This window comes from Naegleria lovaniensis (assembly GCF_003324165.1).
Source record: "Naegleria lovaniensis strain ATCC 30569 chromosome Unknown tig027, whole genome shotgun sequence".
Lineage (NCBI taxonomy): Eukaryota > Heterolobosea > Eutetramitea > Acrasida > Naegleriidae > Naegleria > Naegleria lovaniensis.
The window spans coordinates 441,376-467,337 of record NW_025407849.1 but is presented as its reverse complement, the minus strand read 5'-3'; the positions used below and the strand labels follow the sequence as shown (position 1 = coordinate 467,337).

Sequence of the window (25,962 nt, the reverse complement as noted above, 5' to 3'; positions counted from 1 at the left end):
ACTTTTATCAACGAGAACCTTGTCAAAAAGATTGCATGATCATAGAAAGAACCAACCTTGTTAATCCTGTTTGAGCATAGAGACCAGATAAATTCATGAACAGCGGTCCTCCAGAATCGCCACTGCAGGTGTCCACACCTTGACCAGCTCCAGCACACATTTGGCCTGCTGCACTGCTCATTTGAAGAAGCAATTGAATACAATTTGAATCAGCGACATAGGGTACATGTGCTTTCTGAAGAGAATCTGAAACTTGATCCTTCGATGAAGTGTATCCCCATCCTGCCACAAGATGCATGTCTCCAATATTTGGCATCGAATTGAGAATGACAATTGGTTGGACCGTACTCGAATAAGGAATTTCATTTTCGAGTTCAATAAGGGAAATGTCATTCACAAACAAGTTGTCATCGTATCGAGGATGAATATGAATTTGTTTCACCAATCCATACACACAATTCTTACTAGAGGAAGATGGTGATAACGACGAATCACTACATTCACTCAATCGATCCAATCCCATAATGACCGATAGAGTAGATTCTGCTACTCCAAACACACAATGAGCAGCTGTGAGTATCCATCGTTTGGCAATTAAGGTTCCTCCACATCGGGTCGCTCCCGAATACCTTAAATTGACCATGAAGGGAAATTCGTGAGAGGAGGCTTCCAAACCTCCGAAAATTCTCAAACTATGCTCATGTTGAGGCTCGGAAAGAACGAGTGGAAGTATCCATGATAATTTAAGAAGGATGATGAGGGTTATTGAAATGATCAGGGGGTTAAAATAATAATAGTTGGTTCGTGTCTTGAGATTCCTTATCAATGACATTCAGAGAAGCCTTATTATTTTTGTTGAATTTTGTGGGTCATGTTCTCTAGATCTTATAATTTGGAAATTTATGTACGTGATCGTGTTATTGAGCATGATGATTCCAATTCCTGAGAAATCGGAGTCGGTTAGCCTTCTCTCTGAACGAAATCAAGTGATACACTTTCAAAACTGTAACACCTTAAAAGCCATTTTCGAAAAAAAATGGGCCAACCAAAATCAATAATGAATAACAGCATTTCATTCCCACTCGAGATGAACGTTGAAATAAGCAGCGCAACACCTGGTCTTATCACAGATCTTCTTGTTATTATTTTTGAATTTCTGGATGCATCATCAGTCCGACAATCTTGTATGCTCGTGTCCAAACAATGGTTTTATACAGCTCGGAGCTCTCATTCAAAACTCACTGCTTGGCTTCATTGGGAAGGAAAATTCAAAAATTATCAATGTACCATGAATATTGATCATTATGATCAATTACGAACTTTGTTAAATAATCAATGTTTAATGTTGAAAATTTTAAATCTTTCAAACAATTGTTTGTATGATCGTGGAGCAAAGATGTTGTGTGAATGTTCACGGTTGAAATATTTGAGCGAGTTGTATATTTGCAAAAATCAGTTGACATGGCAAGCAGTACAGGATCTTGCGAACAGTAAATATATGAAGAATTTAACACGACTGGATGTATCAGATAATAGTATTGAGCTATCAGGTGTCAAAGCAATAGTGTCAAGTAGTTATTTAACAAATATAACAGATTTGGGATTAGGTAATTGCAACATTACTGCAGAAGGAGCCGTTTTAATAGCAAATAATTCAAACGCTCACAAATTAACACGACTGTTGTTGGGATATAACGATATTGGAGCTCAAGGGGTTCAATCAATTGTTGAAAGCGTAACAACTGGAAAATTATGTCATTTAAAAAGTTTGGATATTGGCCACAATGACTTGGATAATGATGTTGCACTATACATTGCGGCAAACAAAACATTCATCACTCAAGTTTGTTATTTAGAAGCGTATTCCAATCGATTCAAACAAGATGGCATACGGACGCTGGAACAGTGCTACGAGTCAAAAGATGGCAAAGAGTATTTAAACTTGGAGCTAGATGTAAGGAAACTTTCCCTAGCTTTGGAAGGTGTAATGGCATTCAAATAAAAACGAAACGACAACATCAAGAACCAAGATCAACTCCCTGTAAATTTAGCCGCTTTTCCATTCATCATTTGGGTCTAATGCCGAATTCATTGACTGCTCAGGTTGCAAGAAATATTCTTCTTCAATTCCTTACTACTCATAGAATTAGTTTTTGAGCACCTTGTTCGATTTGTTTGTTTTGTTCAAATTGTTGATTTAAATAAAGTAGAATGACTGCTCAACCTGGGAAGTTCAATAAAAAAAATGACAAAACGAAGGTGGGTGATGATGCATGAATGTTGAAACGATGAAATGAACATGTTTGGAAAATCGGAATGATGAAATATAACATTCATCATTTGTAAAAATTCGTTTGTGGAAAATAGAATTTTGGCCTATGTTGGTTACTGTGGATTCGGGTTAAAAGGTTCTCAGATTCAATTACATGTTGCTCCCGAATACAGTATGTTATAGTCTGTAATGATCAATTCTCCAATACATATTTATTCCTTTTATTTAAATTTATAATTTTATATTTCATCAATCATGTCATCAATTCCTAATAATAACAATTTTTATAATTTTCCAAAATAATTCATGCTGTTGATCATTCATCATGTTCCCATTTAAACAGCCATTGAAGGTATTATTGCAAAAAAGCTTTTCAAACACAATCTCGTAAAAGAAAGTAATTATGTAAACCCAGATCATTTAAGGCTTGATAGAAGCACGAGAACTGATAAGGGAGTTCATTCTCTGGCTAATCTCATTTCCTTGAAGGTAGAGTCGTCTGTGGATAGATCTGATGAACATGCATCAGAAGCCTTTGCTGATTATATTCAACAAGTCATTAATTCAAAAAGTGAGAATGAATCAAATTTGGATCAACAAGAAACATTTCCAGACCCTCAATTACAAGCTTTTCGGGTGGAAGTTGTTTCCCGAAGAATCAATACTCGTGGATTAGTGTCTATTCGTGGTTATGAATACATTTTGCCATTTCAAATCATGTTGGATCTCGTGAAACGATTTGATACATCACCTCAGCAAGAGGACAAAATTTTCGAATTATTGAGAATGAAAATACGGAATGAGGATATTCCAAGGTTAAAAGGAGAAGAGGAAAAGAACACACTCCTATTGCAAGCAATATGTGAAAAGTTAAATTATGTATTGAATCAATTTGAAGGCTTTCAATCGTTTCATAATTTTACCGTGTCAAGCTCGAGTAATGATGGAGAACCAATGACGAGACAAATCTATCATTGCTATGCCTCTCCAGCTCGTGTGAAATGTGACAGTAATCATCAAGAAGAATGGGCCATTCGATTCAAATTAGCTGGAAATGGTTTCGTGCAACATCAAATTAGAAAAATGATTTCTTCTGCTGTACTACATGTTATTGCTCCAGAAATTATGAATCAAGAGTTTTTAGATATTGCACTTTTGAGCAATGAAGATGTATACATTAACAAAGTGCCAGGCGAGCATTTAATCCACACAAGAAGTGTTCTCAATGACCCAGATATGGAACAACGTTTCAGCAACTGCCGAGAGCAACAAATTCAATTCAAGAAAACAATATTGTATCCAAAAATTTTCAAAGAACATCGTGCCTTATTAGAAGAGCATTGGCTCAAGTATGCTAGAGAAGTATTATCATTTGGAAACGAATGGCTCACTCAGAAAGAACAAGTGAAAAGCAGAGCACTGCAGAGTATTGAAGCACAAAGACTGTTGCAACTTCAGAGACGAGAAAAAGATGTCAAATTTAGAGAGGATTTGTTATCTCAGCAAAAATTATTGCCTGATCGAGCCATACCCAATGGTTATCGATCACATTTCTATTCCAAGTTCAAACTCTATCCTCAAGATGAAAGAGCGATTAAGGCAATCTCTGATCTAGCGACTATGATCTTGTCAAAGAAATTGCCAATTTCCTCAAACTTTGAGTTATTGGATGAGGCTGTTGTGTCAGAAAAGCTCCTGGATCCTAATGAAATACAACTCGATGAAGAATTATAAATGTGTTAGGTATTATTAATGTTTCCAGTACAATAATCATGATCTGTTCCATTCGTTAATTTGTCCATATTTTGACAGTAGCATCGTCACTGCACGAGGCCAGTATTTGTTGATGTTTGTTCCAAGCCACACAGTTGACAACATTGATATGGCTCAATAAAGTGTCCTGCAATTGCCCAGTCTTTGAATTCCAAATATAAATTTTTGAGTCTTCACTTCCGCAGGCAACATAATCATGTCCAATTAATGTTGGCCTCAAAACAAATCTCGTCTGCTTATGACCCTTATAGGTTACAATGATTCTCTTCTCTGCAATATCCCAAAGATGTATTTCAGATGGTTCTTCCTCCTCAGAATTCAAACATACTAGTAAAAATCTTCTATTATTGCTTATCAAGAGAGATGAGATATATTCGCTCTCAATCAATCGTTCCACAATCTTCTTTTCTCTCAAATTAAAAATAATCACTTGTTTGTCATAGGTGGCGAGAATAATATTATCATTGCCCATGTAGGCGGCATCTTGTACTCGAGTGTCCAGCTTGATCGAGTCGCTTAAAGAATGATTACTACCTCCATTGCTTGTGGACACTACTGACGAAACGTCCCAAATGAATATATGAGAATTCCTCTCTCCTGTCACAGCCATGTATGAAGAGCCATCGTCGTTCCACATGCATGCAACAATGGGCACTGACTTTTTCGAGGAAGAAATTAATTTTCCATCCACAGTGTCCCAAACTGAAATTTCATTCTCTGGCGTTGTGGCTGTCAAGATAAACCTATCATCCGGTGAAAAATTCAATGACAATACATGACCATTATGCTTTAGATTATGTGAGTAGATCATTGAGGTGTTGTCATGATCGTGAGAGGATGATTGAGTGGCTGCCATAATATTCGAAACCTTATACAATAATAGAGACGAGTCAATTCCTGAGGTGGCCAACCATTCTCCATTATGTGAAAATTTACAAAGCCAAATTTCATCAATATGATCGTCTAATGTACATAACAATTTTGAGGGTATCGCAATAGAAGTCCTTTTGAACGAGTCATCATTGAGGAGAGGAATTCCATCATGATGGACATCATTCATGACATCTCCATCCTCATCACTGTCATCATAAATCAACATGGGATCATTACCTTTTTGACTTTTCACAGCCTTCAGTAAAAGATTCTCCAATCGATTTTCTGGTATGAGCAATGACGGAGAAATGTACTTTTCAATTTCTTCCAATAATTGACTTCTCGACGTTCCATTCTTACCATCCCAACAAGCATTCTTTTTTAAGGATTGAGGATCTGGACACAACAACAAGCTTGAAAGTAATTGCAATTGTTGTAGAGTCATGAGGGTGGACTTGTCCAGTACAACATTGTTGTTCGAGTTGGCACCAACATTCATTCCGCTACTGGCTCCACTACTATTACTACTACCGTTACTACTATTCAAGGAACCAGTAGTAGAAGGTAAACTCATGGGCGTTAACTCATTCCGAAGAGTTTTCAAGGCCTCCTCAATTTCTCCATTCTCCAACAACTCCAAATACTTTTGTTTGTAGATGTGATATTTCACCAAATGGGTGTTCTTGCAGTTGGATTGATTCAAAATCTCATCCACAATGGAAATACATTCGTTCCAGGAGCCTTTCATAATACTCTCACGTAATTTTACAATGTCTTTGGAGAGATATTCAATTCCAGATTCCTTCTCTAATTCAGCAGCAGATTGTTTATAATCAAGAGAATGTAAGGCTTGGATGATGATCCGAACAAGATCTTTTCTATTTACATGTTCCGAGGATTTGCGTGTGGAGGTTGATTTGATGGAGTGTGGATGATGATTCGAAGAAGTGGAATTATTTTGAAATTCAGAACCGTCTTCGTCCATCATCATCATGTGTTGTTGCATTCTGAATGTACAATTTGTTTTTTTCAAATAATAATAAATTATAAACTAATATTATGGAGTGGGTTGAGTTTTTAATGATGTGTTAGAGGCTGATAATAATTATTGTTATTTGATGACCGGTGCTAGTAGAGGTTTCAATGTTAACGATAATGATGTATCAAAACGATATTAACAAATCGGAAGACCCGCTACTCGCGGTTGACGTTAATTTTTAACGTTTTTTCGTCAAAAATTACAATCAAAAAGTTAACGAAAAAAATTTTATTCTCGCTTGAAAAGCGTTAATTATTGACGAAAAAACGTCAATAAAAAGCGTTAATTTTCCACATTAACGATTTCATTATTCACGCGTCAAATTAACGTCAATTATTATGATGTTTCATAATAAAAATAATTGACGAAAAATTAACGCTCCTTATTTCTCAAATTTCTCTTTCATTCTCGCTCAACCAATCGTTCACTAATTCAATCTCTTCAAACCACTCCAAATCTTCAAATCTTGTATATTTATCCATTTTCCTCACATTCATTCATCCAAATTCTCTAATTTATATCCAACAACAAAGCTAAAGTAGCCAATTTAATGAATATAAATGGTAAATGAAAGATGAATTGGATTGACATTACTTACTTTTGAATAATTTAAGCTATCGGGTTGAAATATCATCTAATTCAATACTTGTATTTCATATCATCTTTTCATTTGTTTATCATGATGTTGGTTTTGCATTCAGTTAAAATATTTTTCAGTTGCGGCATAATAATCATAGTGATCAATAGTTCAATCAAAACACACTTCAAATTCATATAAATGATATATCAATTTGTCATTTGTTTTGATATCTCTATTGCACTGACATTATTATTCACAACAAGTCATATTTTAACATCAATCAAACCAATCCCTATTCATGACAAACAAATGCCTCGATGATCTAAATACACTCCAGGCTTAAAATGTTTAAACATCAAACTCTAAAGCATTGAAAGCTCTGTTAATCAATCCATAATAATTAACAACCTACAAATAATCCTTCATAATACCAAGCAAATTCAGCTTGAAATTCCATAACTCGATAATATAACATCTTTTTCAGTTCTACCATTGACAAATGTTAAGAAAGCGGTTGTTTGGTTATTGTTGCAACTACAATCCTTTAACTCTCAATGCATAGTGGGACAAGAGGGTACGAATAATCAAACAACCAACTGTGGATCAAATATACTTGAAGTCTTATCATCCCTATCCTCAATTGATTATCATTAAATTCAATCCCTACCTCAAGATATCCCTTCATTATCTGGATGTTAGAACTTGCTTCAATATCCTCAACCAATCTCTACCAACGCATTCTATGTACAGAGTGTAATGATGGATATTCAAAACAACAACTAATAAAGAAGAAGCAACTAAAACATTTTGAATAAACAAAAATCTGCTCAGCAAATCTAACAACCTACCGATCATGTTACTCTAGAAGGAAATAAATAAACAACGAATAATGTTGTTGATATTAGTACATGGTTGGATATACTTACCGGTTTAACAGGTGAACAAGTTTAATCATCCTCCACAACAATAACAATGGCCGTAAATGAAACGAATTACCTTTTCAAACAGCACGAACAGAATTACTTTCAAATCAAGCAATAACTACAAACCCTATCTGTTTGTTCAACAATATCTTCTCCTATCATCAACATAACATTCATTCGTCTTGCCAAAATGTTTGATGATGCTAAAGGTCCTTTGTAGCATCTATCGTTGATCAGATTCAAGAAATTCACAACAACTTTGTGAAAAAGAGCTTACCGTAGAAAACTTTATCAATAAAAGCCAGCTTTGTCCTTTATAAGAGACAAAAGGCAAATGATAGCAAAGACAGTCCTCCATTTCGAGCAAACATGAAACGTGTCGATATCTTTGGATGATTTGGAGATCATACCTGTATCAATGAAACACGTACACTTACGCAAAGCAAGCTCTAGCAGCATATAAGATGAACAAGCGGCATCTGTTGATGAATGAATGTGATTGTTGAACGTGGAGGCTGCTACAAGCTTTTGAGAATTTTTTTAAAACAAATTTTTTATGTAATTCAAGATTTTACAACGACTGCTTGCTCTTGGTTTTGGATTCATGCTCTTTCTTTGATGCGTTGTGTTTTAAAGTTCGACTTAAATTCATCAATAATATTCGTTCCGCTTTCCACTTATCCAATGGCACCTCAGTACATTCTAAAATGCAATCAATTACAATATCTTTCTGATCATCTTTCAAAAGAACATAATCCTTATCAAACAAATAATTGCTAACAATGCCAAGCCGAGCCGTCTTGTTGCTGTTGATAATTCTGGACACCAAATTTGGGGGTATTTGTTTCACATTAGCACCATATGTGACAGAAATTGTTTTGCTTGGAAGAATATTCGGGTATTGTAATTGAAGAGCAATTAATGCGTTCAATGGCTTATTCAATTTGATGATTAATTCTTTTAGCTGTTTGTTTTCCAATGATAAGGCCTCGTTTTTCTCTCTGAGGTCTTTGACTTGCTGAAGGAAAAAGATATCACTAGCGAAATTCTTATAATCAGTAGGTTCCGTAGACTTGGGCTCATTTTGCAAAGGAGAATCACTCTCTTCAACATTTGAATTTGAGTTTGTTCTTGAATCCGAAATTTCCGGTGGAGTTATAGAGAGAACTTCATTGTCATCAATTTTGTCATCATCGACTTCAGTGTCATAATTCATGGAAAATAAGGAGACTGGAGTACATCCTCGCTGAACCGTAGAAAAAGCATTTTGAATCATAGGAGCATGATTGGTTCGATCTTCAATTAATGAAAGGCATGAAATATCAAAAATCGTCTTCTTTTGATCTTGAACGAAGGATGGAACGTGAAATATAATGTCATTTAAACTGCAATTAGTTGAAGTGAGTGATTGAACTCTTCCTTTACCAATCTTGTAGTAACAATTCTCTCCCTTTTCAATAATTTCAACTAAATCTCCAACTTTGAGATTTGAACTCACAGGTGGGCATGTGGATTCAATTAAACCTTTTTGTTTCAAAAGGCTTACACTGATAGCCTTGACTGCAGCACATATTCGTTCCTAAAAATCTTTGTCCGAGCTATAAGTTTGCAAAATTGACTGTCGCAAGCGTTCTGGATTACCAGCTTGAATACCAACAAAAACCTTTTCTCCTTGTTTGAGAAATTGATTCATCAGAATGTATGTTGCAGAGACAGAGTCTTTGTTTGTAATGTCAATATCCTTGTTGTGAATGTTTTGCAAAAAGTCTAAATATTTCTCAAGTTGAGGAATACTATTACATAAAGCATTTTCAGAGTGTTTCGCAATTAACTTAGCTTGTTTTTCATTTGGCTTTTTGGCCTCGAATAAAATTATTTGCTCTAAATCGGAGGAAGTGTCTTGTGTTGAAAGTGTACTATCGTTTGCTTTGGTTTTCTTTGTTGCATTCTTGCCAGGGTGTGATTTTGTTCTTTTCATTTTTTTGAGTAATGTTGAATCTTGTTTTACAACCGTTAAATGTCCAATTTGCAAGTGGATCGAAAATTTGGGAACGATAGATATTTCTTGACGAATATACGTAATTGGAGACACTTAATGGAATCTATATCGTTAAACAATCAACGTTCTTGTTTTGTGTTGTTGTAAATAATGAAGCAATTTGGTTTGAAGCGCCAAACTGTAGAAGGGTCCAGTTCAATTGTCAATTCAAAATACAATCACGAGCCAAATTATGAGCCTGTAAATAAGTTTCGTAAGACTGTTGCTCATTGCATTGATGATGATTCTTTGTTAGATATTGGTGGAATAGATATAAATTACTCTTCTCAGAACCATACAGTAGAAAATCAACAATGTAATTGTAGTGCAGAGGGTCTGGAAAATCTCTGTTCAGGTTCTCATGATTCATCTCCGACGAATGAAAATAATCCATCCAATGCACAATCAGAACAAGACGACCTGTTACAGTTTTTCAGAGAATATTGGAGTGATGGAGATGATGGCATACTAGATGAAGAAGTTCTCTCTTCCCATTCATTTTCAAGCGTTGTGAATGATAATGTCAATGTAAATGTTGATACGTTGATGAAAAAAATTCTCAAGTTTGCAGTAACAAGTTCTCTCTCTGAAAATTGTCTCAAAATGGTTTTAAATCTAATTCGAGAAGCCATTCAACTCATTCATGAGAGTGATAAACAAGAACTTTCAGATAAGCTGACATTAACAGGGTTCTATAAGTATTTCCTTTTGTCTTCAAAGACAAAGAAAATTCCAATGTGCACTCATTGTCAGACGTATCAAAAAAATCCAGACCAAAAATCCTGTCCTAAATGTGGGAAATTATGGAAAGATATCAAAACTCATTGCTTTTTACGCCCATTAAAATTCCAATTCGAGGAAAGGATATTCAGAGAGCCACAATTTTTGGATCAATTTAAACTTGATAATCGTGATCCCCAACTTATCCAAGATCGTTGTGACGGAGACATCTACAAAAACATTCACAAAAAATTCGTAGATGAAGGAGGAAAAACTATGACGTTATTTGGTGACGGTGTTGCTCCGTTTAAATCTAGTCAGCAAAGCTTTTACGAATTCTCTGTCACATTCAATGAGATGAAACCAAATGTAAGAAAGAAGCGCAAGAATAACTTTTTGTGGCTATTATTTCCTAACAAACCATCTCAAGAAGAAATCAATTTGTGTTTGAAAATCATGATGGATGATTTGAATGTGTTCAATGATCAATTTAAACAAATATCATTGAGATTAGAAAGAGTAATTGCTGACTTACCTGCAAGGTCTGAAATTCTCTTATTTCAAAAATCAGGGTATTATTTTTGCCATTTATGCGAGATTCGAGGGGAACCTGTTCAGTTACCAGGAGGAACTACTCAAGTTAGATATCCACTTAGGAGAGACATTTCTAGTAATCAACGAATTGTTTTTGGTTTGAGAGATCGACATTTTTGGAATAATATTTCGGGAAAAGAGTTGTCATGGGGTGTTCGTGGATATTCTCCAATATTAGACCAGAGTTGGAAACCAACTCCCACTACAATATGCTCCTATGATTCAATGCATAACTTGTATGAAGGAATTATGCGTGACATGATGGAGATGATTCCACTTCAATATTGGGACGAGTTCGACAAGGAATATCTCAAGCAAAAATTTCCTTCGTTCTTACATAGACACCCGAGATCAGTTTCCAAAAATTTAGTACACCTTAAGGCAATGGAGATATATATGATTATTCACTATTATCTAGATCTACTTCAGGATGTTAAGAATTTCAGTATGATTGAGTTGAAGTATAAAATTATTAAGAGAATGGTTGTTGTAATTGACAAGTTAACAGATGCCATTAATATAGCTGATTTGAATTCAATTAATGAGGAACTAAGAGGTATTTTGGAGGATTATCAAGAGATGGTAGGTATTGCAAAGGCTACAATGAACTTCCATGTAGCTAGTGATATGGTGCGAAATGCAAGCCTATATGGTCCATTGGCACATAATACAGCCTTTGTTGGGGAAAATCTAAACTTCACATTGACCAAGCCGTTCATTTCATCAAATTCTGCAAGGTATTCTATTATGTTTTTTGATATGGCGCAGTTATGCGATATATTTGGTTTAAGTGAACTCAAACCTTCGGAATGTGTGTGTGGTCATTTCGTATTGAAGAAAGAGAGAGATGTTGTGGCTGATACTTCTTGTACTCCTGCAAAATACTTCAAAATCAAATCATTCACGGATTCCACAGTGACTTTGCAGAATTTGTCAGACAGGTCTGTGATTGAAGTGTCCAACAAAGAGCCTCTGGTTCCTTGTGTTACTGTTACTAGAAAGGGGAAGAGTTATTTCATTCCGATGCACAAGAACGTAAATCAATATATTTAATGAAGCCGTGATGAAAAATAAACCTTGCTTTGTTTCGAAATTTTTTTTTTTGCAGGTGCGCAATTTTTGCGTTGTTTTTTTAACGCAAAAGCGTCAACTTTGCGAAGAGGGTTGCGGGTCCATGAGAAGCGGGCGAGGTGGTGATCAAATAATTTTTTTTGTAATAAAATTGAAAGATTGTACTGCACAGAGTCGCAACATTCAAACATTATCACTGCTGTCAGATCTCAGGACATCTTCATGTTTTCTACCATTCTGATATTATCAATACTAGAAGATTATACTTTATTCTTTCGGAGAAGGTTAGAAAATTGAGTCTTAATGGAATTTTTAAGATCCTTATAGGTAACTACTATTAGGGATTGTTCGTCGCGACTCATCAATAAAACTTTCTCATTGGTTCCTGCGTCTAATTTGTTTAATGCTTCGACAATGTGTCCAAAATCTAGAATGCATTGATTGGAATCAGAAACTTGAACGAATAAATAATCAAGGAATAATTTTATCATTTGTCGATCTGCTACGCCTTGTCTGTTTTTAGTGCTGTACTCGAAACTGTGTGGTTGTGATGTGTTGTTAATTGAAGCAATGACGAAACAGTAACATTAAAAAATGTTGAAAATAATGAGTGTGAATGAGTAAACAAATAATACGTACTCTTCATGTTGTGCTACAAAATTCAACTTGACAAGTATTCTGAATAATCGACCATTTTCCAGCTCTTTTGCCAGCTCGTTTTCCAAGCTATCAATATATCCATAGGTATTGGATAACTCTTCCAAATATCGAATTGCAAGTTTTGAGATTAAGGTATTAATGTTTACCTCTCCATGCAAGAGATACGTGATTATATCAATCAATTCTTGGGAATACTTGGCAGCATTCTTAACACATTAGTTTACAATATGCATTTTAAGAATTGTCAACAAAATATTGGCAATAAATCACTACATACCTCATGAGAATTCAATAATGAAAGACTGTCTTGGGATTCAGGCAAATCCTTTAGTGTACAAATTAATCCGACAATCAAAGCACCTAATTGCTTAAAATCTTTCTGTTGTTGCTTTGCAATGTCGTCATCTGTAGGATCCAGTGTGTGTCGCATTCCCACACAATTCAATTTGAATCTCTTGTGAGTTCCTGGAAGAATCAAAATTTTGTTCGGAGCAAATGTTCTATACGCTAGATTATGTGAATGAATTTCTCGAAGAGCACTAACAACTTGACATAACAAGCTCCACAATACAGCCTCTGAAGGGGCCCTAGATGTCTCAATAAAAAAGTGTTCCTCCAATGTTTCTGCTCCAGCACAAAAATCGAAAATAAATAAAAGGTCGTTGTTGGTTCCGAATTGATCTGTGGTGATGAGATTTTTAAGGGAAACAATATTAGGATGTCTAACTTTGAACCATGGCTCCACAAAACTGTATGCCTGCTCGAACATTAACTGATGCTCGCTAATACGTCTCAAGCAACAAGGGCTTGCTGTCATTGAGTCAATAACTCTGAATGATTCCCCAAAAGCATAAATTTCTTGACCAGAAAAATCATTGAAAAAATCGCGATCCAGTGGATACAGCGAGTGATATTGATCAATAAAGCTTGGAATTTGGGAAAGTTTTTCCGAAATAGGTCCTTGGTTGCGAGTTTCCTCATCTAAATCGTCCAAACATTGAATATAATTTAGAAAATTGCGATTCAAAAGAACACTTCTTATGGAATCATTTGCAAAAAAGTTGTGGATACTACGGTAAGCTGATTTAGAAGATCCAGAAAGGAAGTCATTATCACCAGGTGTGAAAATATACGATGGAGCTGTTGAACTATTGTTTGGGTTGTTGTGGTGGTGATAATGTGGAGATGATGTGACAGGTGTGTTTCTTTTGTGTGCCAAATGCTGCTGATGCAATTCATATTGTTGTTTGTATTGTGTTCTCTTTTGAGAGAATTGTTGTTGCATTGTTTGAGTTGACTGCTCCATTTAATTGTGGTAATGGTCATTTAGTAAAGTGAAATATTTCAACATGATTTGGGCATCATAAATTAATCCGAAATGATCAGTTCATTAATTGTGATGGAACACGATCCATTACATCCCAGTTATGAAATGACACAATACCTATGAACAATTCATGTTTACATTTTTAAACTTACTGCCTGCACATTTGGGCTTGCTTTTGCACTTGGATCGTAATTTTTGGGCTGATAAGCAAATGAAGATGAAGACAATTTACTTGGTGATGATGGTGCAAAGGTCGAGTTACTCAAAGTAGATTGGATATTTCCACCAGTAGAAGAAGAATCACCACTTGATGATACCCACGATCGTTGATTCGTTGTTGATGAAGATCCCGTGAGGCTGTTACCCGAGGTACCTCCACCCACAAGACTATTCATCACTCCACTCGATGGTACAAAGGTCTTGGGATAAAAAGGCGAGCTGGTACTACTACCAGAACTTGAAGAAGTGGACGATCCACCACTACTCGCGCTGCCCGATGAAGGAGTGGACGTTGATGATGCTGAAGAGGAAGCCGAAGCAAACCTCGACCCTCCTTGAAACATTTTTTCTGAGAAAAAACTGTTAACGTTTGAAACAAGGCGGTACTTGAAGTATGATTTCATCCTCTTAAAAGTTTGAAAGAGACACCATCAGGTATTGATATCTTGAAGGACTGAAGGAATTGTTTCATCAGTGGATTTTGAATTTGGAAATTTAAAAAAAATTTTCAAAACCTCTTTCATCATCGGTGATACAAAGCGTTTTTTCTTCTTCTTCATCATTCTCCAGAGGTTATTCCTTTTATTTCATCAACCAAAAACAACAAGATGAGTTCATATATTCCACAATCCTATTTACGAACGGGAAGAAAGGCAAAGGACATTGTTGCCAAAATGTTGAACGCACCCGAGCAACTCAAAAGTATGCCTATTAAATTGTGGAACCAGTATAATTTCCTTTCAAAATTGGCTAGAAGCGAAGCTGTTGGTAGAAGTGGTGGTGTTACAGCCTTTTATAAAGGAAACTATGAAATTAAAGTGAAACTAGATAAAGAACAAATGCCTTTCATCGGACAAGGAAAAATTGATGTTGCCAAATTACAAACACAAATTATGGAAGCCATTGAAGATGCTCGTAGAAACAATCACATTCACAAGTATTATGAGAAGAGTAATTATGAGATGCTTCATGATAATTCTCTAAAGCCATATACTTTTTCTAAAGGTGTGCAATATGCGACACAGAGAGCCGATATTAAAAAAGATTTCACGCTCGCTGAGGATGATGATGAAAATCAATACATGTTCAAAAAGACTCTCCAAAAGTTGCAACAATTAGAATTGGACTTTATTGAAGACATGAGAGATTATAAAAAGTATTTAGTCAAGAAGCAAGACGAAATGAACATGAACCTCCCAGAAAATGAAAGGACTGAAGCAACATTTACAACAACTTTACGCGAAATGGCTGCACAAGCGTCAGTTCCAGAAGCCCAAAAACAATCCATTCGTAAAACAGCATTCGACATGGAATTGGCATCGTCATCCATTATGGATTACTATGTTGACGAAAACAGTGAGGCTTTGAAAAATATTGAACTTTTGACCTACGACTCTCGTTTAGATCCTGATGCAGAACCAATTGGACCATTCTTGCCTGAATTACTCAGAATGAAGGAAACAGAAAAAATGATTGCTGAATATGAGAGTGAGCATGGAAAGGGATCCTTTGAAAAGTACATGACTGAAGCTGCAGGGGATGAGATTAGCACAGCTTACGGTGCGTTGGAAAGCCTGGATTCTATCGGTAGCCCATCCAATCAAGAGAAGTGGATCAGAGTGCTTTTTGATGTTGGTGCCAACGAGAGCGTGGATGAAGTGGTGCAAGCTCTCAATGAGAGAAAAAATCCAACCAGTATTTCAAACGAAGCTGATGTAGAAACAAAGGAATCATCAGAACAACAAACTAGTGAAGAAGAAAACAAATAACTTGTCTGTGCGTGACAATAAAGGCTAATAAAGTCTGCAATAATAATCATTTAAATATTTATTCAAAGTTTTATTAAGGTTGCTGTTTTTGAATGACAAAACTACCAGGCACAGGAGGGAGTTGGTCGTTTAGAGCCCACATCACAGTTTGGAAATAGGAAGCATGATCTTTGCTTGGCACATCTCCTTCATAACCTCGAAACAAATCCAAAAATTGCTGGTAGGTCCTTTGTTGTTGAGCAAAATATTGCTTATAGTACTCATAATACAGTTCATAGGTTTTCTCATAGGAATCATCGAAAGGATTGGCACTTGGTGCTTGAATTTTCGGTGGCTCCACAACAACCTTCTCATTTTCCATTTGCTGCTCTTCGCTGATGGCTTTACCCATTTCATCTGCCTCCATTAAGAGCTCTCTCTTGAGCTTATCGAGAGCGCTCTCAATTCCTGACTTGCCACCGCTCATGTATTTCTTGTTGTCGGTCACTCCTGGAATTTCTACGTGTGAAGTGACACCTGGAATTGGTGGTTGATCGTGCATGTGTTGATTCAAGCCATACGATTGAAGTTTTGCAATAAAATCAGCAGATTCTCCGCCTCCATCTTCTACAGCAGCTCCAAGCTCAGCATCTGACATGCCTTCAATGGTGAAGCCTCGTTGTCTTGCTAATTCTCTTAACTGTTCCTTTTTTAATTCGTTAGTACCTTCTTCTACTGGTATTAGCAACCTCTTAATCATTTCAGCAGCTTTTTCAACAGAATCTTCATCTTCAGCCGTAATAAGAACATGTAAATTTTCTTCGTCACCAAATGATTTTACAGGAATTTTACCTGGTTTAACACTTCCCTTTCCACGAACAGCAATTTTTGCTCCACTTTCTTTTTCCAATTTCTTTTGTGTTAACCCTCCAGGTCCAATAATCAAACCAATGAAATTGTAATCAGGATATTCATCAACAGGAATATAAATTTTACGACTAATTTCTTTTGTTTGCTCCGCTGATGCATCTTGTTCTCCCATGTCAGCCATTGAGGCTTCTGATTCTGTCATAAATTGTTTGATCAATGAAAAGTGGTTCTCATAATTAAAAAGAGGATTAATTTGTCGGGCGAGAGACACAAGTTTTTGAATTTCACGATAGAGTTTTTGTTTTTCTTGTCTGTCAAGAGATGAAAATCCATTATGTAATTGTGCTCCTTGTTCATTAAGTTCATGTAATCGGATTCGGATGAGAAGTGCATTCAAGGCTTCAACGCTCATGCCAGTTGGAATGATTGTTGGAAAAGGCAAATTTGAAGAAGATGAGCCTAGAGAAAAACCATTAGAATTTTGTCTAGAATATTGTGAGGTAGATGATGATGAATAATTATCATGATGAGATTGTTGATGATCACGATATTGCGATCCAAAATGTTGCTGTTGATGAAAATCAGTCTTTTGTTTTTTCTGATAAAATTGTTGTTGCTGTTGTGGATGTACATGTTGAGAACTTTGGTCTTCATTGTAATCGGAATAACTTCTTTTGTATTGTTGTTGTTGATAATGTGGTTGATTTCCTCCACTTCCACCATAATAATTTCTATTCTGGTGATGTCCATGATATTGTTGCTGATTTCTAACTTGTTGATTTTGTTGAAAAGCGCTAATTCCTCTCTGTGGTGGTGGGCCATCTTGTCGATAGAGTCCCGATGGAGGAGGAATATTGGGCATTTTTTTTTAGCACTGTTGCTCTTTTCTCATCCTCAATCTTCAACGAAATAAATCCACAAAGACACCAAAGTTACAAGGATAGATTCATAGACCAAGTGTTTCCATGGTTTGAAATGACATGTTATCGTATTAAAGACGTGTATTCGAAGGTTCAAGTCACTAAGGGTCACCGTGGGGTTGTTGTTCCTCATTTCAGAACTCCGCGCTATTGTTGTCATAGCCCGCATTGAAATCTCTATCATTTCCGCAAAGCTGTCATGCAAACTATTTTCAAACAAAAAACAAATTCCATCAACAAGTGTCATCAGCGTTTCTATCAACATTGATTCTCATCATCATGGTCTCTCTTTCTGCCCTCGTTGAAGGACAAAATCCAAGATCCATCGATCTCATTCTCACGTACACGACGGCCTTTCTTTGTTCCATCGTAGTCCTGGTGGCAATGACTTGGTTACAACCGTCCATACCATGGACATGGACACAACTCATCATTGCTTTTCTTCTCACCAGTGATTTAATTGGAGGAGTCATTTCAAATTTAACCCACTCGACCAATTCGTATTATCAAAAGTCCACCCAAGCATCCATTCTCTTTCTTCTCGCTCACGGCATTCAACCCTTAGTCATGGTTGGATTTTTTGACATGTCATGGAATTGTTTTTGGTTTTTATACGTGTACATGTTAGTGTCGTGTGGAGTGGTGAGATGGTGTTTGGGAGCAAATGGCTTGACCAGTGCTTACTCCGAATATCAATCTCAAGTGGCTGCTTGTTTTATGGTATTGGGAATGGTTGTGAGTTCTACGTGTGGTTTGCAAAGCAGTTCGAACCAAATCATGAGTTGGTTTCCTGCAGTGTATTTTGTGAAATTAATCTATGCATTTTCAGTGAATCATTACCATCCTCAACAACAATATTCTAAATAAAAAGTTGTAACAAAACAAAAGCATTAACCTTATCACTTTAATTCTTCTTCTGTGAAATGATAGTGGTTAAATTCGGTAGTAAAAGGGAGTTTTACTGAGGTTTGTTGTAATCAATAAAAGTGGTTGGTTGACTAATTTTTTGAATTTTCACTTTCAAAAAATTTACATTACTTGTGATATGGAACAATTATTATCAATTACTTCGAGAAAGGTGATAGAACCTAGGAGCAGAGAATCGCGTCTGTATTTTACATAGTTATCGTCGGTAGTAAATGAAGCTTATTGAATGCATATTGTGCATAAGTAGTGTCTCCTTATTGCGGTCTGTTATTTCGAAGGTGATTCAAGCTTGTTTCCGCAGGTACAGCCGACGGTAAAACTCGAGATAAAAAATACTGTCGGGAGTTACTGATGAAAAGAATCCACCAAGACACAAAATACAGCCGGAAGAAGCATCATGTTAAATATTCTAATAATGGAGGTTTAATGAACGAAATAACGACGGAAATACTGTTGAAATAACCTACCACAACACCTGTGGCTGTTACTATCGATGATAATGATGGAAATCTTCTTATTTTATTTTAATTCAATTTGAAATTTTTTTGGTTCAATATTTGATTTAAAATTGTTATTGCAAATGCATTTTAAATTTTATTGGCATCATAATTTACAACTCAACAACGTTGGCAGGGTTGACAGGTCTTGAGCGTCTCATTTTCGCTGATGATGATTTACGTAAATGCTCTTGATACAATTTATATTCCTCAGAATTGATGTCATACACATCTTCGTCGTTTTCAAAGTCAAAAAGGTTGTCTGAATTTTTGCTTTTTGAGACTCCAGATCTTCTACGAAGTTTCGCCTTCTTTTTTGCGTTCACAAATATTTGACTTATATGTTTCCTGCATATCTTTATCAACTAAAAACGATTGTTGTGAAATTTAGTCAAACAAATAACAAACACAACTTACTATTTCATCTACCTGGGATTTATCACAATCTGAAAGAATACTATAGTTTGGAAGACTTGAACAAAATGTTTGAACATGAGTAACCACTGTGTCTGAAAGTTGAAGCTTTTGCTCTTGTGTTTGGGGATTAGAACAGATCTGAAGAGTTAAAATTTATAGGAGCAACATTACAACTTACTTGGGAGAGAAATGAATGAAATTTCAATTTACAACATTGTTTGATGCTTCATGGAAAGAAATGATTACCAAGAAATATTGACAAGAAACAAACCTTGCGTTGTTCTGAGTTAAGAATTGCTTGCTTTCTTGAAAAAGTGTTATATTCAATGATGGAGCTATATAAGAAATGTTTTTTCGATTACGTTTCTTCTTGATACCCCTTACAGTGTCAGTTGGCATTATGATTGGTTTTTTTTTGTTTTGATTTTTGAAAATATTTAAACGGGTCAACTTTGAAACTATTGGAGAGAAGTTTTTGTAAGCGAGTTCAGATCGAGCGCGCACAGGAAGCGTTTTCTTTACAAAAAAAAATATCATGCTTCAGAACAAGGCCGAATCCAAATTCTTTGACGTGGTTTCCTTGAGAATGTGCCACAAATGCAATGTACATGATTTGGAATTGTATATCCATAATTCGGCAAAGTGTAAAACCTTGAATCCCTCTATCAAATGCACTTGTTTTTCATGCGGCACAACTTACTTCACTTGTCCTTTTTGCAAAGATTGCTTCTTCGACTCTCATGCATCCAATTTTTTAAAACACATGAAAAGATGTTCAAACAAAGATGAAGCTCAGAACCCCGTTTTCAAGTGTTGTTCCGAACAAACGACAGAGTTTGATCATTATTATTCTCATATCATCAAAAATCATTGTGGTCATTTGTGTTCGTTTTTAAAAAAACGCAAACATGAGGATAAAATGGATGACGAAAAAAACAACAAGAAAACGACAGGAGTGGTTGTTATGGAGGAAGGTTGTGATATTGGTGGTTTATTGATGAACTTAGAAGCTCTCACTGCTGACGTGCAGAATTTAGTACAAACACCATTTCCAATATTTGAATTTTTTGAGAAACTGAAACAATCTATGCCATATGTATCAAATCACTCGTGCGAGCATGAACAAGAATTTCACTTCCCTAAAGATCACCCTTTTGAAAGTTTTGAAGAATTATGTTGTTTTATGTTAATCAATCACTTTGGAATTTCTAAACAAGCATATAATTTCATGATTCAAATGCTGAAATCAACATTTAAAGACCGTCCTGAGTTGATGAAATTATTTGTGAGCTATGATACCTTGAAAGCAAGAGGAAATAATTTGAATCCCCAAAAACCCATGCAGTTCAATGATAATTTCATCCTTTACTCTGTACAAGATACTATTCGAAACATGTTAATGGATCCGTATTTGGTCAACCAATTATGTCTCAACCGAGAAAAGCATCAACAACAGTTTGCAACCAAGCAACCATTTCAATCTAAAATATTCAACAAAATTTTGGAGAAGTGTCAAAGTGATATATTCCCTCTTGTGATGCTGATATATGTGGACGATTTTGTAAAATTCAGAACAAAGTCAACATCAACATGTGGAGTGTACTCAAGTTTGTTGAATTTCAATAGCGACTTCATGAGAAAACTTGAATCTATAAGCTTACTTGGGTTCTCAAAAACTCACTGCGATTTTTGGACAATGACAAGCCATTTGATGAAAGAAATTAATCACCTTGATGGGGAGATAATTGAAATAGAAGATCCCTCTACAGGTGAGTCTAGAAAATTTCAGATTGTTGTTGCAGGGTTTTTATGGGACACAGTCGAGAAGATGTATTCCTTGCAACTCATGAAAGAAGAATGTAGCCGTTGTGAAGGAATTTATGATAATCAACATAAAACACCAGATTGTTTATTTGGAGCGTCTACGATAGAAGATCCAAAGTATGTCACGCATTTCGAGAAAAGAAATATATTTGAAGCAAACACTGTTATTAATAGCATCGATTTAAGATCAAATGACAGAACAAAGGACAAGGGTTTTAAACCCTTAATATGGGAAGAAATGCAATTCAAAGATTTGAAATTATCTAAAGCGAAAATAACGCAAAAATTACGAGAATTACCTGTTCTGCATATCATAGATAATCCTTTTTTAAAATATCCTAATACTGTGGATGCATTTCACAAAGCCTTAATTGATTTTTTCCATTTAGAGATCCAAGGAACTTTTCGAACCCAATTTAAAAGAACAATGAAAGCAATTCATTACTCAACAATCATGGACGATTTTTTGGATGTTTGTGAGAGAGAAAGGTTGCCGAATGGCAAAAGGATTACAATGTACAGTGATATTGACAAACTATCCGGAACAGAGATGCTTGAATTTATAGCAATAAGCGCTCCAATTTGGTACAAATTTCTATTCCTAAATACCAAATATTCAGATAATACTTTGGAGAAGAGACAAAAACTATATGAGTGTTGGATTTTACATTTGCAGTATTTTGTTCGATTGTTGCGGTTTGACCATACAGACCACGACTTAAAAGAAGCCGAGAAACTCTATGTAGCGTGGCGAGTTGCATATAGAAACTGTTTTGGATCCGAAAAGTGTAAATTTCCAAACTTTCATGCAGGCTGTCATATATTTGAGGATGTCGATGATATTGGTCATGTTACTTGGTTTTGGACTCTCCTCTATGAGTTAAAACATTCCACGTACAAGCAATTCAATGACAAAAGTAACAAAAAACAGCTTGAAAAAAGGGCTTCTGAACGAGAAATGGTCATGAAAGCTCTTTTTACAAAATATCCTCAATGCAGAAAATTGATACCAAGAGCAAAAGAACCAGAATTCAAGCTTGAAAAAGACATTTTTGTCCTATTTGAAACGGATCAAGGAGAAATGAACATTGCGTTCGTTAAACAAGTAACTGATAAGGTAGTTCTTAGTTCCTTGATCTTTGAAGTGAAACACATGGATAACGTTTCCTATATGTATCACCTCAAATGCATTCCACAACTAATGCTATCAGCAATAGATATCAGCAAAGTCAAGTCTAAATGTAGCTGTATTTGCTATTCATTGCCATCTGGGTTAAAGTGGCAATTGAATCAATTTGCATTTTGTTATAATTTTTGTAAATAAATATTAATTTTCTAAATATTTCAAAAATCAACAAGTCTTATTCAACAAAGTATCGATGAAAATAATTCGTGGTACTTTCATCCGAACCAATCCGAAGGTATTGTACGTCGTTGTTATCATAATTAATTTCAATCATTATTTTGTCAACATTATTCTCCGTCCATATCTTGCCAGTGGTATTTCATCCGACAGTATTGGTCGAGCAGTAAAATATGTCATATATTCGTCGGTCAGTATTTTCCTCATTTACTTTTCCGACGGTATTTTGATGACCAGTATTATGCACATGTAATTGCCCTGTTGTATTATGTCGTCCTTGATGCCATGGTTAATATCCATCAGTATTTTAACCAGGGATATTCTCCATCCGTATTCGTCCAGCAGTATTTTAATCGAAGGTATTTTTCGATGGTAGATAAACGTCTTATTTTTGACCGCACTTATTTTCTGATTACTCATGCGGTATACCTGCTTCCTTCTGCTCCTAGGAATCACTTTCTCTCAAAGAATTGAAAAGATTTGTTCTGAACGTAGTGAAGGGCAGGAATGTTTCGATTGTAAACAATAAAAGAGTTTGGGTTGAGTATTCGAAATAATTTTCATGCTCAAAAAATTTTCTGCATACTAGTACTTCGTCTCCCTTTGCTTTGCTTACTGACTTGCTGTCATCATCCGTGGTTCTATTATTCTTTACTCTCATATTCAACCATATCATCTCATCAACGATACCACATATAACATAAAAGCAACTCAAATAGCTTTCATCATGTGAAATATGTTCTTGTTGTCTGACACTTCCATTCATCAATTATTCACCACGGAACTCTTTTTTCTCCCGAGCCAACGACAACTGTTCTCGCATCATTCGAATTTGATTACTTTCAGTTTGTTTTCCACACTTTAGCATCGAACTCCATTAGCTATAGTACCTACAGCATTAACGTAATCTTAGCAACGAGATGTATAGCTCTTCCATTGGAGTATCAACTTCATTCGTTCTCAGCACTTGCCTGTTTATTTATTTATTTTAATATTAATTCGGAATGGTTGAACGAACGTTATAGCATTCTCAACGTGAACTGACCAAGCCATGATATTATCTTATCTCTTCACAGAAATATCGTTATCCTATTCAGAAATTATGAAGAAAGTGTTGAACGATTGAACTAGTTTGCTGGATCTTGAGACGTAAATTTTGTGGAAAGTACTACATTAGATTGGATTTCTAACGATATGTCAACACCATTCCAGTTTTTTCCTCAGAGTGAAACAATATCAAAACGATAAGAAGAGCAATGGACAATATCAAGTTGCAACAAGAGTGTACAAGTAATCCACAACATTGGTCAACATGTAATCCTTCATCACGACACAAGTTGTTGTAGTGATTTTGAAGGGATTGAACAATATTCTTTGGCATCTATTTTAAAAAAGGACTGTATGGATGAGACAAGATTTCATCATAGTTTGTTTGTTTCGTTGTGACAACAATTATCACTTGACGAACTTAATTGGGAATACTAATTAATCATTAATGCTTTTGATAATGAGAAGCTTGGCGTCATCATGGTACTATGAGTCCTTGACACAACCTTGAACAATAATTTTCCTCTTGCAATTGCCACTGATGCCTTAAATGTCAAACGAGGACTTCTTGTCATACTCTACTGATAGCCACCCAGATGATAGCCACGAACCCAATATTGTAATTGTTATCACTAAGACTCACGATTCGACCAATTCAAATATCAAAAAATCGTAGCACAGCCTAGTAGTGTCCCTATTCATCACTCATTATTTTTCACACAACTAACTCAAAACAAAGGTGATGAAAACCTTTGATGCATTTTTCAGTTGGAAAGTCAAATACTGGATTTCTATGAATTTTTTAGAAGTCAGTTGTAGAAAGTAACAACTGGAGCATTCTATATGGTCGTTACAAATGCGGGTTTATCAAGACCATCATTTCGATTCATCCTGGATTTTCGAATGGTGGAATATAAGTTTTTCTCTCATATTAGACACGTTGCTCACTACTTGAAACTTTTTAAGAAAGAAAGACGTTCGAATTTCGCTTCCTCCTATTAAGTCTCGTTCCAAGACCAGTCTCTCTCCCAAGTATACTCTAGGACAAATTTAATTTGGAATGTTGGTTTACATTTACACTTGCGTGGTTGATGTGTTGACGTTAGCTTTCTCTCTATTTGGGATCACATTGTGACTATAATTATGGAATTCCTTAATGTTTCCTAGGTGGCCATTTGTATTAGAAAAATGCAGTCTCATTCCGCTCAAACCGTAGAACTCTATAATACATCTCTCGTATTCGTTTTACAACAATGTGAATCCCAACCGGTTCAATCGAGAGTCAAACAGAAAATCGAGAAAATTTAAGTTACCATTTCGAAGCCAAGTTTAATAAGGACTGGATTTCTTGACGTAGTCAACTCTGGTATTACACCATTCCTACACCGTTAAGATGTACAACTCGTCAATGATGAATATGTAAGATTGAAACACATCATCAATGATGATCTACAGTTATGCCAATAGGGACCTCAAAACTCTCCAGAAAATTGAACAAGAGAATATTGGAAGCTCTCTCGGTTTAGACTAGCCCCAATCATCGTCAACCCAAATACTTCTCGTCAATGTTTATGGAATGCATGTTAGCTCTAACGTCCTAGTCAGCAAATTCAATCTTAACTGTGAAACAGGTCTCATATTAGTTAGAAGTTGCGATTTTCTCTTCCCAGTCAACAACGCAACACAGATATACCTTTACAACCCCAACATCGAGTTCAGATGAGGCATTACAGCACAGCACTCAGTTCTTTAAGGACAGATGACGGAATATTTGATCATCTAATTACAATTTCAACTCTTTGATCTGTCAAACAGATGTAAAGAATGCTAAAGATCCGACAAGTTTACAAAATCTGAAATGTTGATTTGGTACGAAAATGAATTATGATGGACATTTTGGTTTTGGAAGAAATAGCGAAGGTATTGAATAGATTTAACTTCGATTCTCCTTCGAAATTACTCAAACAGTAGGCGATTTGAGCAATCCTACTCAGGAGACAATTGATCGAATTTTAAGGTTATATTCCACCCCTACGAAGTGTCGAAGACTGGTTGATTAGCCTTGAAGATGGATGTCCCTCATTATTTCCTCTCAGTCTCGTCCTGCTAGTATTATCATATGGTAAACAAATTTGCGACTATAGGTTCAGCTGTCACAATTCACTCCACAGTTCATTAGAACAATCTTTGCAGTTTCGGACGATGTGAGAAACAACTCAATCAGCTGTTGTGTCTTTATATTGAAGCTGATCCCAACCAA

The 25,962-nt window shown here is 35.7% G+C and overlaps 11 protein-coding genes across 11 annotated transcripts; 6 read left to right on the top strand and 5 right to left on the bottom strand.

Annotated features, from left to right (window-relative positions):
* Positions 1-22: 22 nt before the first annotated feature.
* C9374_006475 (uncharacterized protein) lies at positions 23-643 on the bottom strand (the record flags this gene model as incomplete). Its single annotated transcript, XM_044696339.1, has 1 exon — positions 23-643. The coding sequence occupies one exon, from the start codon at positions 641-643 to the stop codon at positions 23-25; it is 621 nt and encodes a 206-aa protein (XP_044547166.1).
* Positions 644-1,036: 393 nt separating this feature from the next.
* On the top strand, positions 1,037-2,002 carry C9374_006474 (uncharacterized protein; the record flags this gene model as incomplete). Its single annotated transcript, XM_044696338.1, has 1 exon — positions 1,037-2,002. One exon carries the CDS (start codon positions 1,037-1,039, stop codon positions 2,000-2,002), a length of 966 nt encoding a protein of 321 aa, XP_044547165.1.
* Positions 2,003-2,245: 243 nt separating this feature from the next.
* On the top strand, positions 2,246-4,006 carry C9374_006473 (uncharacterized protein; the record flags this gene model as incomplete). The annotated part of the gene is made up of 3 exons (XM_044696337.1): positions 2,246-2,259; positions 2,368-2,444; positions 2,616-4,006. 3 exons carry the CDS (start codon positions 2,246-2,248, stop codon positions 4,004-4,006), a joined length of 1,482 nt encoding a protein of 493 aa, XP_044547164.1.
* Positions 4,007-4,061: 55 nt separating this feature from the next.
* On the bottom strand, positions 4,062-5,924 carry C9374_006472 (uncharacterized protein; the record flags this gene model as incomplete). Its single annotated transcript, XM_044696336.1, has 1 exon — positions 4,062-5,924. One exon carries the CDS (start codon positions 5,922-5,924, stop codon positions 4,062-4,064), a length of 1,863 nt encoding a protein of 620 aa, XP_044547163.1.
* Positions 5,925-8,031: 2,107 nt separating this feature from the next.
* C9374_006471 (uncharacterized protein) lies at positions 8,032-9,438 on the bottom strand (the record flags this gene model as incomplete). The annotated part of the gene is made up of 2 exons (XM_044696335.1): positions 8,032-9,039; positions 9,124-9,438. The coding sequence occupies 2 exons, from the start codon at positions 9,436-9,438 to the stop codon at positions 8,032-8,034; spliced, it is 1,323 nt and encodes a 440-aa protein (XP_044547162.1).
* A 171-nt stretch (positions 9,439-9,609) lies between these two features.
* C9374_006470 (uncharacterized protein) lies at positions 9,610-11,865 on the top strand (the record flags this gene model as incomplete). The annotated part of the gene is made up of 1 exon (XM_044696334.1): positions 9,610-11,865. The coding sequence occupies one exon, from the start codon at positions 9,610-9,612 to the stop codon at positions 11,863-11,865; it is 2,256 nt and encodes a 751-aa protein (XP_044547161.1).
* A 278-nt stretch (positions 11,866-12,143) lies between these two features.
* On the bottom strand, positions 12,144-14,433 carry C9374_006469 (uncharacterized protein; the record flags this gene model as incomplete). The annotated part of the gene is made up of 4 exons (XM_044696332.1): positions 12,144-12,420; positions 12,523-12,749; positions 12,821-13,840; positions 14,023-14,433. The coding sequence occupies 4 exons, from the start codon at positions 14,431-14,433 to the stop codon at positions 12,144-12,146; spliced, it is 1,935 nt and encodes a 644-aa protein (XP_044547160.1).
* A 264-nt stretch (positions 14,434-14,697) lies between these two features.
* C9374_006468 (uncharacterized protein) lies at positions 14,698-15,858 on the top strand (the record flags this gene model as incomplete). The annotated part of the gene is made up of 1 exon (XM_044696331.1): positions 14,698-15,858. One exon carries the CDS (start codon positions 14,698-14,700, stop codon positions 15,856-15,858), a length of 1,161 nt encoding a protein of 386 aa, XP_044547159.1.
* A 73-nt stretch (positions 15,859-15,931) lies between these two features.
* C9374_006467 (uncharacterized protein) lies at positions 15,932-17,569 on the bottom strand (the record flags this gene model as incomplete). The annotated part of the gene is made up of 1 exon (XM_044696330.1): positions 15,932-17,569. One exon carries the CDS (start codon positions 17,567-17,569, stop codon positions 15,932-15,934), a length of 1,638 nt encoding a protein of 545 aa, XP_044547158.1.
* A 337-nt stretch (positions 17,570-17,906) lies between these two features.
* On the top strand, positions 17,907-18,494 carry C9374_006466 (uncharacterized protein; the record flags this gene model as incomplete). The annotated part of the gene is made up of 1 exon (XM_044696329.1): positions 17,907-18,494. One exon carries the CDS (start codon positions 17,907-17,909, stop codon positions 18,492-18,494), a length of 588 nt encoding a protein of 195 aa, XP_044547157.1.
* Positions 18,495-20,387: 1,893 nt separating this feature from the next.
* Positions 20,388-22,616, top strand: C9374_006465 (uncharacterized protein; the record flags this gene model as incomplete). The annotated part of the gene is made up of 1 exon (XM_044696328.1): positions 20,388-22,616. One exon carries the CDS (start codon positions 20,388-20,390, stop codon positions 22,614-22,616), a length of 2,229 nt encoding a protein of 742 aa, XP_044547156.1.
* Between the last annotated feature and the right edge of the window lie 3,346 nt (positions 22,617-25,962).